General features: G+C 42.9%; 1 protein-coding gene across 1 annotated transcript in view; it reads right to left on the bottom strand.

The window, feature by feature from the left end:
* Positions 1–14,798, bottom strand: part of r3hdm2 (R3H domain containing 2) — a 34,637-nt gene extending 19,839 nt beyond the window's left edge. The window contains exons 1-11 of the mRNA XM_084167327.1: positions 14,675–14,798; positions 14,299–14,538; positions 12,641–12,682; positions 8,258–8,459; positions 7,680–7,758; positions 7,126–7,185; positions 5,767–5,907; positions 5,481–5,589; positions 5,076–5,171; positions 4,617–4,648; positions 3,424–3,477 (exon numbers count right to left, since the gene is read on the bottom strand). Of these exons, the coding sequence (XP_084023453.1) occupies positions 3,424–3,477; positions 4,617–4,648; positions 5,076–5,171; positions 5,481–5,589; positions 5,767–5,907; positions 7,126–7,185; positions 7,680–7,758; positions 8,258–8,459; positions 12,641–12,682; positions 14,299–14,496 (1,013 nt within the window). The 5' untranslated portion in view covers positions 14,497–14,538; positions 14,675–14,798. The remainder of the gene's footprint in view (positions 1–3,423; positions 3,478–4,616; positions 4,649–5,075; positions 5,172–5,480; positions 5,590–5,766; positions 5,908–7,125; positions 7,186–7,679; positions 7,759–8,257; positions 8,460–12,640; positions 12,683–14,298; positions 14,539–14,674) is intronic.
* Between the last annotated feature and the right edge of the window lie 2,599 nt (positions 14,799–17,397).

Genomic DNA, 17,397 nt, shown 5'->3' with positions numbered 1-17,397 from the left:
AGCCCCATTCATCAATATGGCGCGCTTCAAATTCTAATACTTCCGGCTTCATGCGCCATCGGGAGTTTTCCATAGGAATACGTGGATGACGTCAGCACTATCACTATCTACTGGTTTTAACGTCTACGATAAAAACACACTGTCTCGTTGCAAAGGTCACATAGTGCTGTCACCCTGGGTAAGGGCTACTGCCAAGATAATTAATCACACCAGGCATTATTAGAATGCATCCAGCGATGACCAGGAAGCTATCAACTTGTCATCACCTACTATACAACCCCGTCATCGGCTCACTGTCGCTTACTTTTTCTTATTTCTAGCTTAATCAAATACCGATTTTAATGCATTGCACTTCACAAAAAAATTGACAAATGCAGGTTTGGGACAGTAACGTGATGACAGTGTTCGAATATTCAGCGATATCACCTAAAATGCTGACAACAAATGCTTGGATTTCTGACTAACAAAAGAAAATTAAACTAAACTGAAATACAGTGGGGTGCGCTGACTGCAAATACTGTGGTTCCCTATTGGAGGGGAATAACCACAGAACAATAACAAGCTATATCTCTGCAAGACAACACAGGCAGGCAAAATGGCCAATTCTGCTAAACTCGTCTGTGCCAGATATTCTGAGAAATGACTGAGGTAGCCTAAAGCTGATCTTAACTTTTTTTGTACATAATGTACTGCCATAACTTCCTATGGCCAAAAACAGCTTCTGGACATTGGAACATCAATCACAAACCTCGATTTGGATGAAAACGTCTACTTCAATGAGTCTGCAGCTCAGGACGTTCTGCATACTCCGGACTAGGGCTGTTACGGTGACCGTATTACCGACACACCAGAGGTCACAAGTCATGAAGGCAGTCAAATTCCACGTGACCGTTTAGTCACATAATTAGGCTTCTCCAAGCTCTGATGCTGCTGGTGGTCATTAGTAGCCTACCAAACTTGCTAACTGCCTGGTTCTCAGCACTCTATTGTCCCTCTAATCACTCTGACATCAATGCAAATGTATGGAAAATCAAATCAAACACTTAATGAGAGCCCATGAGCTCATGTTACGCAACATTTCTATAGGCTATGCAATTACGCGAGAACAGGGTGATGGCCTCTATTAAAAAGAGGAGGATCCCATCAGCTTTCTATGGGCTAGGCCTACTATATTTATATCTTAACTTTCTTAATATTAAGCACATTGCTTGTCTTTACAACAGGAGTATAGCCTACCTGGCTGGCATGAAAATGAACCACGGAAAAAGCGTCCTCCATTTGCTATTTAAGTGCATAGATGACATGTATTTTTTCCCCCTGCCCCTGATTGAGACAGGTGCATGATAATGGTCCATTCTAAATCCAAACAAATTTCACACATATTATTTAGTATATGTAAAGATTAAATCAAGAAAAGTCTGATGGGTGACAATATTAGCCTATCACTTGTGAATTATATATCACTTGTGAATGATGCCCAGCGTAAGGCAAGAAACAATGCACCTTTATAATAAAAGCATTACATGCATAATCGCATTTATGGTCACTTTTGATAATGGTGTTTTTCCGCTAATGGAACATTTGCGCTTATAGCCTAATGCCGTGTGCGCATTGCTGCGCTTATAATGTGAAGAAATAGCCTCATTGCATAAAAAATGTTTTTTTGATGCTAGTGGTTGTATTACTTTGGGATCTATCACATCCCACAACTGTCCCAGACTATGTTTGGAATATTTATTTATCTCACAGAATAGGTCAACTTTTATATTATGGGGGATAGTAGATTGACATAGGCTAGTTCTTTTGCTGTTCGTTAGGCCTACTCATCTTGTTGGCTGACAAAAAGTAAAATGTGGACAGTTCTTCAACATGCGCCAGTTCTTCAACATTCACCCTCTGAATGACACAAACACACAATCCATGTCAATTGTCTCAAGACTTAAAAATCCTTCTTTAACCTGTATCTTCCACTTCATCTACACTGATTGAAGTGGATTTAAGTGACATCAATAAGGGAGCATAGCTTGCACCTGGATTCAGATTTGTTTCATTTTAGTCGTTTGTTTGATCTGCTGCTCACAATGAATCCTACAGCAGGATTAATACGCTATTCTCCGGCCAGCGGCTCCAGAGACGTGATCCAAACACCAACTGTTTATCATATGTGCAAGCAGGAAAATAGATCATGCTGCATGCAGCATAGAGAAGAAAAACTGATAATTTATCTTATGGGCAAGTATTGATGTATTTAATTAATTGATAGATTATTGATTGACACAGCTTTGCAGAACCAAAACATAGCCTGCCCCTGCTCAACAAACTCAAACTTGAGAACAAATTGTTTTGGGGGGCTGCTGCAGTTCGAACGATATGTAATTATCTCGGCAATCAAGTCATTCTGCCAAAAGTCGTTTACAATCTAGTCCGGTTGTGGCCACAACTAGACCTCGTTTCAAAGGTATAAAGAAATAATCCTATTTGTACGCCTAGCAATGACAAATGTACATTGTTTGAAGCACACTTTTGTGTCTCAGTCACAAATGACAGCTCCAATAAGCCCCCTATGGTGAACGAGAGGCTTGTAGAACCATGAGTAATTCGAGTTTTTAGTTTGTCGTTCGCCGGTAGGGGGTCCCGCGCACTCACGGCATTACTGAATCAAATGAACGAAATTAGTTGAAAGATTCGTTATTTTGAATGAACGAGTTGAAAAGATCCGAATCAGTAAAAAAAAAAAAAAAGAGTCACACTTCCTATCACTAATGTCTATGGAACTAATAACAACCTACCTCAAATCCCTTTTTCAACATTACTGAGGTAAATCGGCTAAAGACGTTTCATTGTGATTGTTTCGCTGCTGCAGATCACAACCAACACAGAGCGATCTCTCCTTAGGATACCGCAAACAGTAGTAGTAGAGACAACTACTGTACAAGTAGCAGAACAAAGATAAAGAAGGGGTTACAAAACCAAACCAGATTAACAACCACCAAATCAACAAAAACAGAGATTTAGGGGGGTGGGGTGGGGGGGAGGGGATGCAATGCAGTAGTACAGTACTATAAAATATGTAGTAGTGATGATGACGGGTAGATAAATAAGTAGTACCCGCTCCCAGAAAAACCACCCACAAAGCAGCCATGCAATAGGTCTTGGACCTCACAGTGCCAACCCCACGTCAAGCAAGAACACCCACAGTCAGTGGCTGCATCTGAAATGGCACCCTATCCCCTATATTGTCCACTACTTTTGACTAGAGTCCATAGGTCTCTGGTTGAAAGTAATGCACTACGTAGGGAATAGGGGTGCCATTCCGGACGCACCCAGTCAGTCATATAAAATCACTACTAGATAGAGGGTAGATGGGTACGGCAACACAATCACAGACTGCTAGAGTCACACGTCACCCGATTGTGTCAGTACCTAAAAATCTGCCTCCTCTTTTGAGAGCTAGAGGAGTAGCCTTCAGTGGAAAGTCTGTTGGGTGATAGTGGAGGGAGAGAAAGGCAATGCCGGGGGGTTAGTGGGTGGGTATAGGAGAGGGGGCCAGGTAGGTAGGTAGGTAACAGTGCTGCACTGTATCTAACCACCCCCAAAACAGAGAAATAATGCACACAGAGCAGAAATGTTGACAGCTCTAAACAAGGAACAAAGTTTGCCTTCTTCTTTCCTTCTCTCAGCACATCTGTTTAATAATCGTTCATCTCCATCAGAAATGGAGGGGGGTTGAAAGCTGTACTTATTCATTTTGAATATATTTGGAAAAATATTCTCAGCTATACATGAATATCAATTCAACTCACATTCCAACCAATTATTTAAATATACACTAGATGACTGCTAGGGGGCGCTGTGTTGAAGCCACCATGGCTTGCATCTTGGAACTCCCCTACCATTGTAAAAAATATTTTGGAAGCTATAGAAATGCATTTATTAATGTCTACATTCTGGGGTTTTTGCCACATTTAATCTATTACAAACACCTTAATGCATACGTTTAAATTATATTATGTGAGCTAAACATACAAATAAAATAAAAATATAAAAAATGTTTCATTAAAGTATAGTTTTTAGAGATAACTAATGTTACTGTCCCCACTACAACAACAAAATACCTAAATACATTTAATTTAGTCCTTGAAACATTTAATTGAAATACTGTAGAATTGCATTCATTCCTATGGAGGACTGCTCCTGCTGGGGAGTGCCAATATGGCTGACCGGTAGCTTCAAAGCCTCTCAATGGCCCATACATATCATCAGCAATCCAGGGTTTATACACATCATTGATTCCAACTCGGCAAAACCGAACCCTGGTCCTTGAAACTTCAACTTATGATATACTGCCAGAATTATTATATTGCCAGCATTATCGCATGTGAACTTTTAAAATCTCTTGAAATACACCTAAATGTAACTTGGTGGCCTAGTTTGATGGTGCCAGGGGGTTTGGAACAGGGTTAGAGAGCCTTGATGTGACCAGGCCGCCCCCTGACTGCTTCTGCTACCCACCTAGGGGAGTAAACTGGCTGGGGACTAACTCCATACTCTGGGGTCCCTTTACAAGTGCACACATGAAGCTATCCACTGTGATGCATACTGTACCGTGAGCTTACCTGTTGTCGTTGATGTATCCATTTTGAGAGGACTGAAAAGGAAAAGACACCTGTAAATTACGAATAGCTAGAGCTAGTCGATCCCAGAACTAGATTTATTTATTAGCTATAATTGGACCGGGTAGTTTATTGAGAACATATTCCCATTTGCAACTGCCTGGACAATGAACACTGACTCATGTCAATTCTGTCAAATACTGTATTAGCCAAGGTTACCCAAGGTTCACTCATGACCTCCAAGAATATGGACTTCACTTATTACTCTGCCTTTTAACTCTATACCACATGAATAGGCTGTATTGTATGAAGTAACCCGTTCTCTCTCCACCCATAAGTTATTAAAATGAGCTGTTAGTTGATACAGTGGGAGGAATGGTTAGTGGAACAGACAGAGTGGGGGACAAGTTAACAAGTTAGTCAACTGCCCATCCTCACTGTTGAGTGTCCCCCACGACTTACTTCTCGGGCGAAGATCCGGTCTCGTACCCTCTGATACTCCTCCTCCCTCTCCTCTATTGATTTGCTGCGCCGCCCGTCCTGCAGCGGCACACGGATCTGCGATTGGACAAGAGAAAAAAGAGGGGTGGGATCAGCAACCTCTTGGACAGAAGTGGTAGTCACTGAATACAATTCAGAGCATCTTCTCAACAATACAAGAAGTGTAAGGTAAAACAGATTTATTATACAACGATTCGTTATCAATACTAGAGTCAATTGGATAGATGATATTCACTCTTCTCATATCTCGTGCATCGTGTTCTATAAAGATCAACAAAGCTAAAGACAGTAAGAAATACGTTAAAACATATATTTGGAATAATTAAGTATTTTAATCACTACATAATAAAAAGCGTCTATCATCACCTGATTATCGTCCTTGTCCATACTAACATCGTCTCTCTTGAGGATAAACTTCTTCTGGAAGTCCAAGTTCCTTTCATCCTTGATGTGCTCTGAGAACCTCTGATCTGGGCTGAAGAAGTAAACATATATATATTTTTTATGTGTTTCATTGTCTTACAAGTTCCACTCACTGTCCTCTAACTTCCATTCATTGTCCTCTCACTTCCATTCATTGTCCTCTAACTTCCATTCATTTCCTTCTATGTTCCACTCATTGTCCTCTAACTTCTACCATTCTCCCACTTACATGCGTGTGTTGCCAGTCTTGTTGATGATGACTGCCTTGCCAGTCTGGTCTACGTTGTGGTCCATGCCAAAGTAGGCAGCTACACGGTGCAGCAGCATGCGGTGGTACGATGTCATCTGGGGGAACTTCTTGTACTGGTTACTAGAGGGGAGAGGAGAAGATGACACAACAAAATGGATAATCACGCACAACAAAATAAACTTTAGATGAGAGTAAGGATACCATCAGGCTGGAAAATGTACTTTTTGGTCCACCAGCCACTGTGACAGGTAGATAAAAAAAATCAAAAAAATCTACCAGTCACTGATTTTTTTACACACAAAAAAAATACGGATGACCATGCTTTCTGTTTTTCTAAAACAATAAATGTATTACTAGTAAGAAGTAATGTGGTAAATTTTTTGTGACCTGTGTCTTTTAACCAAAGTACGTTAAAATAAATAATTTAGATACAATAGTAAAAATAGAAACAGTTCTACAACTGAACATCAAGAATCAACAAAGTGCCTACCCTGCCACAAAAGGCTGAGTGATATGGTTTATTTACGCGGACATTTTTTACAAGGAGTACATAATGTGCTCCCGAGTAGAAATATAGAAGCACACAAATACATCTAGGAGAACAAAAGTATTTGAGTGTTTTAATGATAAGAAATTACTAAAAAAGTTCATGAATAAAAGTTTTTAGGAGTGATCCATGCTAAATCAAGCACAATAATTAGGTGAGACCAAACATTTTCACCTGCCCCTTTAAGGGACGGGCAGTTACCATGGTAACTTGGGCACTCGCTTGTCTGTGATTTAAAAAATCTTAGACTGTGATGTCTTCCTAGCAGCAGACAGTTGCAGCAAACTCAAACTAACATTGAACAACAACCTAGCATGTGAACAAAACAATGTAACTGGCCATGAAACACGAGGACAAAGTCCCATTTTAGTAGCCTTACTTGTCAGTTTGACCAACTTCTTCTACATGTGGCCTTTGGATTATAAAAAAAATAAAATAACTGTTCCCAAATGGTCCGTGTGACCAGCCGCCAGCGTGGATGGTAAAATATACATTCTTACCCGCCAATGACAAAATCTACCCGCATTTGGCAGGTGTTCATTTCCAACCCTGGATACCATCCCATCGACAGGGGGACACAGAGTTGCAGGCTGATTTTCCATACTGATATACCAACTACAGCACAATATACCATCAATAAATATACTGTGACGGACAGACATAGAAAGCTAAAATGTAAGTAGAGTGAGTTGAGTTGTAGTAGAGAATGTGTAGGCGTCCCAAATGACATCCTCTTCCCTTTGTAGTGCGCTACTTTAGTGTACTATATATAGGGAATGTGTCTCACTCACTTGTCGTCATTAATAAACTCCAGGATATCTTGTTCTAGTTTCAGCAGCATCATTCGATCCCTGTTGGAGAGAAAGAGAGGGAGAGAGAAAGAGAGTTCCAACTACTCATACAAAGATCAAAAGGCTCATTTCATCGCAGTGAATACTTCAGCAATCCGTCCTCACAGAGGCTAGGCAGCTACTGTAGTCCAGACCACCACAGGATTACTACAGCTGCAGCAGCATTCGCTTAGAGCCAGAACCCAACTTGAGATCTGTGCACTTAACTTGGATTTTCACTTAAATCATGCATTGATGATAGAAGATTTGAGTTAGAAGAAAACTTGAGTTGCTCACGGAAATCTCAAATTAAGATTCGGCCCTTAGAGAGCAGAGTTTCTCAATCCATTTCCATTACTGGTAGAACTACAGGCTCAGATGGCCACAGACTACATCTAGATGCCATTGAGTGTTGTGGCTGTGATAGGAGATCAATAAGGCTCCCTTGCCATACCTCGTGTTGTTTTTAAGTGTGTGTGTGTGTGTGTGTGTGTGTGTGTGTGTGTGTGTGTTACCTGGGGTTGTTTTTCAGTGTGTTGACCAGGAACTCGTGCACGTCGATACCGGTGGAGTCTGTGTACTCCTGGCTGGAGTCTGGAAGGGAAAGAGACAGAAGGCTTAACATACCTCCAGAAATGACACCACACACACGCACCATCTGCAAACCGCACGCACGCAATCAGGAGCATCCACACACACACAAAGTATCGGTCAGAGGGGTCAGAGAGGGTGTGTTGTTTCTGAACACACTTAGAGGATCGTTTCTATGTCAACTCTTTTCTGCTACACACAAACACCACGCTAGCGTACACATCACGCTCGTGTGCAGGCACACACACGGTCAGAGGGGTCAGAGTCTAGCAGCAGAAAGGCTGGAAGACTGCTTGGCTCACAGTGTGTTGTTTCTGAACACACACGAATGGCAGATCGTTTTTTTACACACCCTTTCCCTAACAATAATAATAATAATAATAATAATAATACAAATACTCCCTGCATATCCCTCTTCAGCTCTCCCTTTCAAAAACCCTAACTCCTGAACCGATTATTCATTGTATGGATAACTTTTTTTCTTTCTAGGAAAGCAGCTTACCTCGTGAAAGCATCTTGCGTGGAGTCTTGTCCGTGTTCATTTCCTCATTCTCATCCTTACAGGACTTCTCCTCCTCCTTGTCTGATGGGCAGCTGATGTGTAGCTGGATGATGTCCTGGTCTGGAGGTCCGTCAGTACAGAACGGACCTGATGACTCCTCACACACCGCCAGGCTCCTCACCAGCTTCAGCTTGGCATTGGACTATTACACACATGAATGGAGAAACTTATAGACCAAACACATTGCACACTGTAAATATTTGACAACATATATTAAATATTGTAGCGTAAAGAAGCTAGAAGTTAACTGATGTGAGAGAAAAAAAAAGCTGCATGCAGACAGTGCTGAGCGGTTAGCCGAAATGTCGGCTTATTTACACCACCGTTCAAAAGTTTGGGGTCCATTAGAAATTTCCTTGTTTTCGAAAGAAGCACATTTTTTTGTCCATTAAAATAACATCAAATTGATCAGAAATACAGTGTAGACATTGTTAATGTTGTAAATGGCTATTGTAGCTGGAAACGGATGATTTTTAATGGAATATCTAGAGGCGTACAGAGGCCCATTATCAGCAACCATCAGTCCTGTGTTCCAATGGCAAGTTGTATTTGCTAATCCAAGTTGATCATTTTAAAAGACTAATTGATCATTAGAAAACCCTTTTGCAATTATGTTAGCACAGCTGAAAACTGTTGTGCTGATTAAAGAAGCAATACAACTGCCGTTCTTGAGTCTAATTGAGTACAGTGAGGGCAAACGTACAAAATTAGCAGGGGATCAAATACTTTTTTCCCCTCACTGTATCTGGAGCATCAGCAATTGCGGGTTCGATTACAGGCTCAAAATGGCCAGAAACAAATAACTTTCTTCTGAAATTCGTCAGTCTATTCTTGTTCTGAGAAATGAAGGCTATTCCATGCGAGAAATTGCCAAGAAACTGAAGATCTCGCCAAACGCTGTTTACTACTCCCTTCACAGAACAGAGCAAACTGGCTCTAACCAGAATAGAAAGAGGAGTGGGAGGCCCTGGTGCACAACTGAGCAAGAGGACAAATACAGTCGTGGTCAAAAGTTTTGAGAATGACACAAGTATTGGTCTTCAAAGTTTGCTGCTTCAGTGTTTTTAGATATTTTTTGTCAGATGTTACTATGGTATACTGAAGTATAATTACAAGCATTCCATAAGTGTCAAAGGCTTTTATTGACAATGACATTAAGTTTATGCAAAGAGTCAATATTTGCTGTGTTGACCCTTCTTTTTCAAGACCTCTACAATCTGCCCTGGCATGCTGTCAATTAACTGACCACAAGTTCTCAATGGGATTAAGGTCTGGGGAGTTTCCTGGCCATGGACCCAAAATGTCCATGTTTTGTTCCCCGAGCCACTTAGTTATCACTTTTGCCTTATGGCAAGGTGCTCCATCATGCTGGAAAAGGCATTGTTCGTCACCAAACTGTTCTTGGATGGTTGGGAGAAGTTGCTCTCGGAGGATGTGTTGGTACCATTCTAAAATTCATGGCTGTGTTTAGGCAAAATTGTGAGTGAGCCCACTCCCTTGGCTGAGAAGCAGCCCCACACATGAATGGTCTCAGGGTGCTTTACTGTTGGCATGACACAGGACTGATGGTAGCGCTCACCTTTTCTTCTCCGGACAAGCTTTTTTCCGGATGCCCCAAACAATCGGAAAGGGGATTCATCAGAGAAAATAAATTAATGTGTGTCATTCTCAAAAATGTTGACCACAACTGTACATTAGAGTGTCTAGTTTGAGAAACAGGCGCCTCACAGGTCCTCAACTGGCAGCTTCATTAAACAGTACCTGCAAAACACCTGTTTCAACTTCAACAGCGAAGAGGCGACTCCGGGATGCTGACCTTCCAGGCAGTGTTGCAAAGAAAAAGACTGCCCATCTTAATCTTTTCTTTTTATTGGCCAGTCTGAGATATGGCTTTTTCTTTGCAACTCTGCCTAGAAGGTCAGCACCCTCTTCACTGTTGACGCTGAGACTGGTGTTTTGCGGGTACTATTTAATGAAGCTGCCAGTTGAGGACCTGTGAGGCGTCTGTTTCTCAAACTAGACACTAATGTATTTGTCCTCTTGCTCAGTTGTGCACCGGGGCCTCCCACTCCTCTTTCTATTCTGGTTAGAGCCAGTTTGCGCTCTTCTGTGAAGTAGTAGTACACAGCGTTGTACGAGATCTTCAGTTTCTTGGCAATTTCTCACATGGAATAGGCGTCTCAGAACAAGAATAGACTGACGGGTTTCAGAAGAAATGTCTTCGTTTCTGGCCATTTTGAGCCTGTAATCGAACCCACAATTACTGATGTTCCAGATACTCAACTAGTCTCAAGAACGCCAGTTTTATTGTTTCTTTAAATCAGCACAACAGTTTTCAGCTGTGCTAACATAATTGCAAAAGGGTTTTCTAATGATCAATTAGCCTTTTAAAATGATAAACTTGGATTAGCAAACAACGTGCCATTGGAACACAGGACTGATGGTTGCTGATAATGGGCCTCTGTACACCTATGTAGATATTCCATTTTAAAAAATCAGCCACAATAGCCATTTACAACATTAACAATGTCTACACTGTATTTCTGATCAATTTGATGTTATTTTAATGGAGAAAAAAATTGCTTTTCTTTCGAAAACAAGGACATTTTCAAGTGACCCCAAACTTTTGAACGGTAGTGTACGTCGGCTCAATTATTTGAATTCCATTTAGTTCTTTTTTTTGTGAGCTCAACGTGCCGTTTCTGTAGAGAGAAATCAAACCAAGCATAAACTGACATTGCAGGAAGGTGTAGTTTTCAAAAGGCCAATATTCATAGTTTAGCGCATAAAACGTGGTGATTAACTACAATGACCAGAATCCATTGCACCTAGCTGCCTGTTCTTATTGGTTCTTGCCTGGGCAAGCCTGTGGGGCCAGCAGACAGACACAGAGAGGAAAGGAGTGACAAAAAGCTTCATGAATGAGAGGGATAGACAGTTGCTTAGGTACAGTGCATTCGGAAAGTATTCAGACCCCTTCACTTTTTTCCACATTTTGTTAAGTTACAGCCGTGTTCTAAAATTGATTAAATTGTGTTAGATCGGGTTCAAGTCTGGGCTCTGCCTGGACCACTCAAGGACCTTCAGAGACTTGTCCCGAAGGCACTCCTGCGTCGTCTTGGCTGTGTGCTTACGGTCGTTGTCCTGTTGGAAGGTGAACCTCCGTTCATCTTTCCCTCGATCCTGATTAGTCTCCCAGTCCCTGCCGCTGAAAAACATCCCCACAGCATGATGCTGTCACCACCATGCTTCACCGTAGGGATGGTACCTGGGTTCCTCCAGACGTTATGCTTGCCATTCAGACCAAAGAGTTCAATCTTGGTTTCATCAGACCAGAGAATCTTGTTTCTCACGGTCAGAATCCTTTAGGTGCTTTTTGGCAAACTCCAAGCGGGCTGTCATGTGCCTTTTACTGAGGAGTGGCTTCCGTCTGGCCACTCTACCATAAAGGCCTGATTGGTGGAATGCTGCAGAGTTCGTTGTCCTTCTGGAAGGTCCTCCCATCTCCACAGAGGAACTCTGGAGCTCTGTCAGAGTGACCATCAGGTTCTTGGTCACCTCCCTGACCAAAGCACTTCTCCCACGATTGCTTTCTAAAAACCTGTTTTTGTTTTGTCATTATGGGGTATTGTGTGTAGATTGATGAGGGAAAAATTTTATTTAATCAATTTTAAAATAAGGCTGTAACAAAATGTGGAAAAAGAGAAGGGGTCTGAATACTTTCCGAATGCACTGTACGTCTATCCGACAATACATCTAATTGATTGATAGGTGTTACCAAACACAAAAAGCACTAAATAGCTCAGCGCTAGCAGACATGCATATGATCGTTTTGAGATGTATAGACTTCATTATCCAAACGTTGGGAAGGATTTCATTTGGTGGAAGGGCTAGCTCACTTGGCATCGTCCCTATCTAGTGAGAGAGAAGATGATGTCATGATGAAGCCTACACTAGAAATTAAGTCGTGACAGACAGAGGGAGTGTGGTTTTGCTGCAAAGACCCAGCTGCAAGGAGTGTGTGGACAGAAATTAGATGCAAGGTAAGAGAACATGTTTTATCCTATTAGCATGTAAACTGAGTGCACACACACAAAAGCTGACTTCCATAAATACACTAGGTAAGCTGAGCTCATGGATTGGCAGGCCTCACCTCTGCGAATTCTCCTGGTCTATCTAACCTGCTCACTAAGATGAACGAACTCTGGGGATAGTAGGGCTAGTAAGAATGACCCTTTCTAACGGGTGGACTGGATTGGGATCATGATATGCAAACTTACACCAACAACAACAATGCAACAGACAGAATAATGCAGTTCTTACCCTGGCCCTTTTCCTCCCATGGCCGTGGTTCTGAGCCCTTCTCTGCAAGGGGAGAAAATGTGGTAATACTAAGAATACTAGCTACACTCAAAACGACTATTTCCTATGATTTACAATGTTAAATAACGTTTATGTGAAAACCGTATTTTAGTGGGGGAAAAAAACATTTCGTTTTGAAAGGATTGGTTCACTATTTTAGAACCAAATCTCTATTGTTGATGTAAATGGCATGTTATAGAAGGGTCCAGAAGCCATTTTTTTTTGCGATTTCACTTGGTTTTGACATACTTACCGCACCCGGAATATACTTTCTCATTGCTCGTTCTGCAGTACGGGGGCTCAGGAACAACATGAACAAAGGCTCCAAAAACACCCAAATACGTCCTTTTAGAAACGGCAAAGCTCTCAGTATAGTGATGCAGGTCTTTGGATGTTGTACACATGACATTGTGTAATTACTAACTTTATCTGCAACCTTATATTCCATTTTGTGCAAATCCAGTGGTTTCTGCCTACCAGTTCTGCTTCTCTGTGTAGCCCGCCAAGCACAGCTGGTAGGGGAAACCACTGGATTTGCACAAAATGGAATACAACGTTGCTGATAAAGTACTGTACACCTGACATTTCTACTACATTAAGATGTAGATAATGTTTGAAACTAGAAGCACAGCTAGCTATATTTTACTGTTTCAACAAACTAGCTAGCTAGTTTCAAGCTAGTTAGCTACTTTTGACTGGACCATGTGGCTCGCTAACAATGGCTAGCTATGCTGCTAGCTAGCACAAGCAGGCACTACTAGTCAGCTGCCTGCATCCAGCAAGCAGAAACACAACTAGCTAGATACTCTTGCAAACTAACATGATGATATGCCATGTTATATGTAGTTATGCAGTCTAACCTGTTATCTAACTAGTTTGGAGTGCTTGGCTGGTAACAGCATAGTCGCTAGCTAGCTAATCAGCCAGACGAAGCAAGTAGCAGCTAACTACAGTGAATCGAGCTAGCTAGATAGACACCTCTGCTTCAAATTCAATATTCAAGCAAGGCATGAAGATAACATGCAATTTGTTTGTAATGTTTTAATGACAGTCATTCCAAAGAAGGGGCAATTTGTCTCAACCATAACCACATCCAACCCCTCCAAACCACCCCCACTACACTCCTTTCGTATGCTTGCAGCACACGCATCATGACCGTAAGCAACGACGCAATGCATGATGGGAGATTAAGTTCAAACAGAGCTGAAAAATACCTCTCAGTGCAGTTTATTTTGAGCCCATGTCAGCGAAAATATACTTTGTCATCCCAATATAAAATGGATGAATATGTCGTAATCTAAACAGCCACAAAATTCATAGACATTCAATTCTGGACTGTAGTATTCCTTAAAAACCTTTCCAGAAATTGCAACTCTAGTGCAGTGCCGAGGAGGCAAAGGGTGCTTCCCAATAATCTCGCCTTCCTCCTGAAGTGTGCACTTGTTCACTACTGCCCACACATTTAATGATGTTGGCATGGACTAGAGTTTCCATATACCAGTCATTTCCATATACCAGTCATTTCCTTTCAAATCCATTAAGAAAAGTGAACAAGTTCACACTTCGGGAGAAAGGAGAGATTATTGGGATGCAACGAAAGTCGCCTGGAGGTCAGTTACCTGTGAGTCATGTGTGGCACTCTCCTCTGCCTCCATGCCCTCCCCAGTGCCCCCATTGCCCTCTTTCCCCTGGCAGGGCTCAGGGGATGGGGAGAGCTTCCCTCTGTTGCTGGAGTCATCATTGATCTCATTGAGCACTCCACTACTTCCACTCTCACCCTCCATCTGGATATCCTCCCCAGCCAGGCTCACAGACATCTTCTCAGGAAAGGGTGGAGGGGTAGGAGGATCCAGAGACTACTTTAAGATGAGGGAGAGAGGATAGATCCGTTAAATGGTCCTGAGTTTCAATGCAGTATAGGGCCAAGGAAAACCCTAAACATGGTAGGAATCAGGAGACACAGACAATGTAGTTAATGTATACAGTGAACAGTACCTGATTCTGTGATCAGCTGTGCTGATTCCTTATGGAGTGGGTACCCAGGAGAGGGTCCTAAAGAGGACTGTGCCCGTCTGCTGGGTGAGGGCATTCCATAGCAAGTTCTGTACAGGGAGGAGGTAGCTGTGGGGAGAAACAGCTGACACGGGGAAGGAGTGGGAGGAGGGGGGAGGGGGGGGGGAAAGGGGGGGAACACCCGCTGAATGGGTCTATCAGTCTGTCTGTCCGTCTATCCTTCCGTCTGTCTGTCTGTGAGTCTCAGTGCAGCAGCATGTTGAAGATAGTTCCACCAGCCAGGACCCCTGGGGAAAACAGGAAGACAGAATGACGTCACCAACAGTTACAACACACCGGCTCTCTGACTGGGTCCAGTCTGACTCACAGCTCAAAGCGTGGGATGAGTAGGCTATAGGGCTGACTGTGGAAGTATGAATTCAGCCAATGCATGAATGACCACTTGCAGACCTGGGCTGAAAAAGTATTTGTTTTCGTTCAGAAACTTTAGGTTTTGACACAGGTGAGACGGCATGTTTCTCGCTCCCACTCATAAACAAAACACTCCACTAACGTTAACATGACAACATACTGCTAACACCTTCAGGACAGGCGGCGCTCTCACTACTCGACAACAAAAACACAGCTAGGCAGACTAACACCGAAAGCTTTGAGAAACTGTCCATCTGTCCCACAAACACACTCTTCAGCTTAACACAGTTTCCTCCGGCGTCATCAGAAGCCTGTGTGTGTGTGTGTGTGTGTGTGTGTGTGTGTGTTGCTGCAGCAGAGAGGAGAGGAGGCAGTATGGCATGCAGGGATTCCCACAGCAGGGGAGGACCCAGGCACAGCAAGAGCGTCATCACTGAGGCAACAGCAGCGCCGCACAGCATCAATGACCAGGGCACGCACACGGATGAATGCCAACCAACTGCACTCAGCGCTGAGGAGTCCCGGCTTATACAACTCTGCACCACTGAACAGCCTACGCAGAGAGACAGGGAGACACAGACACGCTGCAAAACTCTCTCACACACACACAGTCACACACACACACACACACGTCAACATTATCAAATGACTAGATAAGGTCTGAGCAGAACAAATGTGTAATTCTTAGTGTGGAGAACAACATGGCTGAGAGACTGTGGCTCTGAGGGGCAGAGGAGATGGGGGACATTCTGTGCTAAAACACACACTTAGCTCTCGCTCTCTGCCAGAAAAACTGAATGAGTGTGAAATTGAGGCGCCTATGAATGAACCGGGCAACGCCAGCCAGCCCATTCTCAGCTACCATTTCCTCTCTCTCCCTCTGCTTTTCCTCCCTTTTTCACAGGCTCAGAGTTGCCAGGGAGACGGTGACGTAATTATCAGCTGCTGCCATTGGTGTCGAGAGAGCGAGAGAGTGAGGGATAGAGCGAGCGAGAGAGAGACAGGAAGAAGGATGATTTTATAAATAAATATGTGGATTGCAGAGAACAGAGCCGAGGAGAGCAGGAAGAGACACCAATCATCCACATCACATAACAGCTTTCTAATTGTCCATCTAACGCACACAAATCTACACATGGCAGTGCCAGCGCCCGCACACACATTAGCACAAACACAATTGCACTACTGGCCCGGTTCTGTGAGAAGCCCGGCAAGCTTTGTCCAGTTCACTGTCTCTATTTTGCCTGCAGCCTGCCAAGTGCCAACAGTATGGTACAAACTATAGCATCATCGGTGGAGCAGGGCTCAAACTTCAAAAAGACATAAATGGTCTCAATGGTCAACACTAGACATTTGCAATAATTAACAATAGCCTACACAGCATCCTTTAAAGGGATAGTTAACTCAAATTTCAAAATTATATTGTTTTCCTTACCCTGCAAGCAGTCTATGGACAAGGTATGACAGCAATCCATACTTTGGTTTAGTTTCCCTGGCACTATTTCCACATGCTAATTTGTAAGTCGCTCTGGATAAGAGCGTCTGCTAAATGACGAAAATGTAAAAAAATGGTTTTAATGCTAACGTTTTAGCATTTGTGGCACTAATCCCATTCAATTCACTGGACCGATATTAGCATTTTTCGCGCATGTCCAAATCAACCCGAAAGTATCTCAAATTGATTGACAAGCTCAACAAAGTCCCTCATAGATGATTAGTGTGAAAAATTTTAATATCTGTCTCATGACTTCGTGAGAGTCTCATCTTTAGTCTCATAATAGTTTGTAGGCCAAACAGTTACGAAAACATCTAGCTCTGCCACCTTTCACCGCAGATGCGCAGCCCATGCAAAAAAAAAAACATCTCTCTTGCTTAGACAGATTTTGATGGGGATTTTAATCACATTTCCAAAGGGCCGCGGAAATTGTAGGAGAAGGGTTAGAAAAGCAACATGTCCTGTCAAACAGACGGAGGGAACCTAGAGAGAGAGAGAGATAGTGAGAGAAAGGGGCAAAGAAAGAGAACGAAAAGAGAAATAGTGAGAAAATGGGACAGCGATAGGAGGGTGAGTGTGTGTCTCAGAAAGAGAGAGACGAGAGGGGGAGATGGAAGGAGAAAGAGAGATGGAGGGATGGAGAGAGTGATGGAGGGAGAGAGTGATGGCGGGAGGGAGAGAGAGACAAAGGGAGGGAGGGAGGGAGATGGAGACGGAGGGAGGGAGATGGAGACGGAGGGAGGGAGGGAGGGAGGGAGATGGAGACGGAGGGAGGGAGGGAGGGAGGGAGATGGAGGGA

This window comes from Coregonus lavaretus (assembly GCF_964263955.1).
Source record: "Coregonus lavaretus genome assembly, chromosome: 8".
NCBI lineage: Eukaryota > Metazoa > Chordata > Actinopteri > Salmoniformes > Salmonidae > Coregonus > Coregonus lavaretus.
This window is presented reverse-complemented; position numbering and strand designations above follow the sequence as displayed.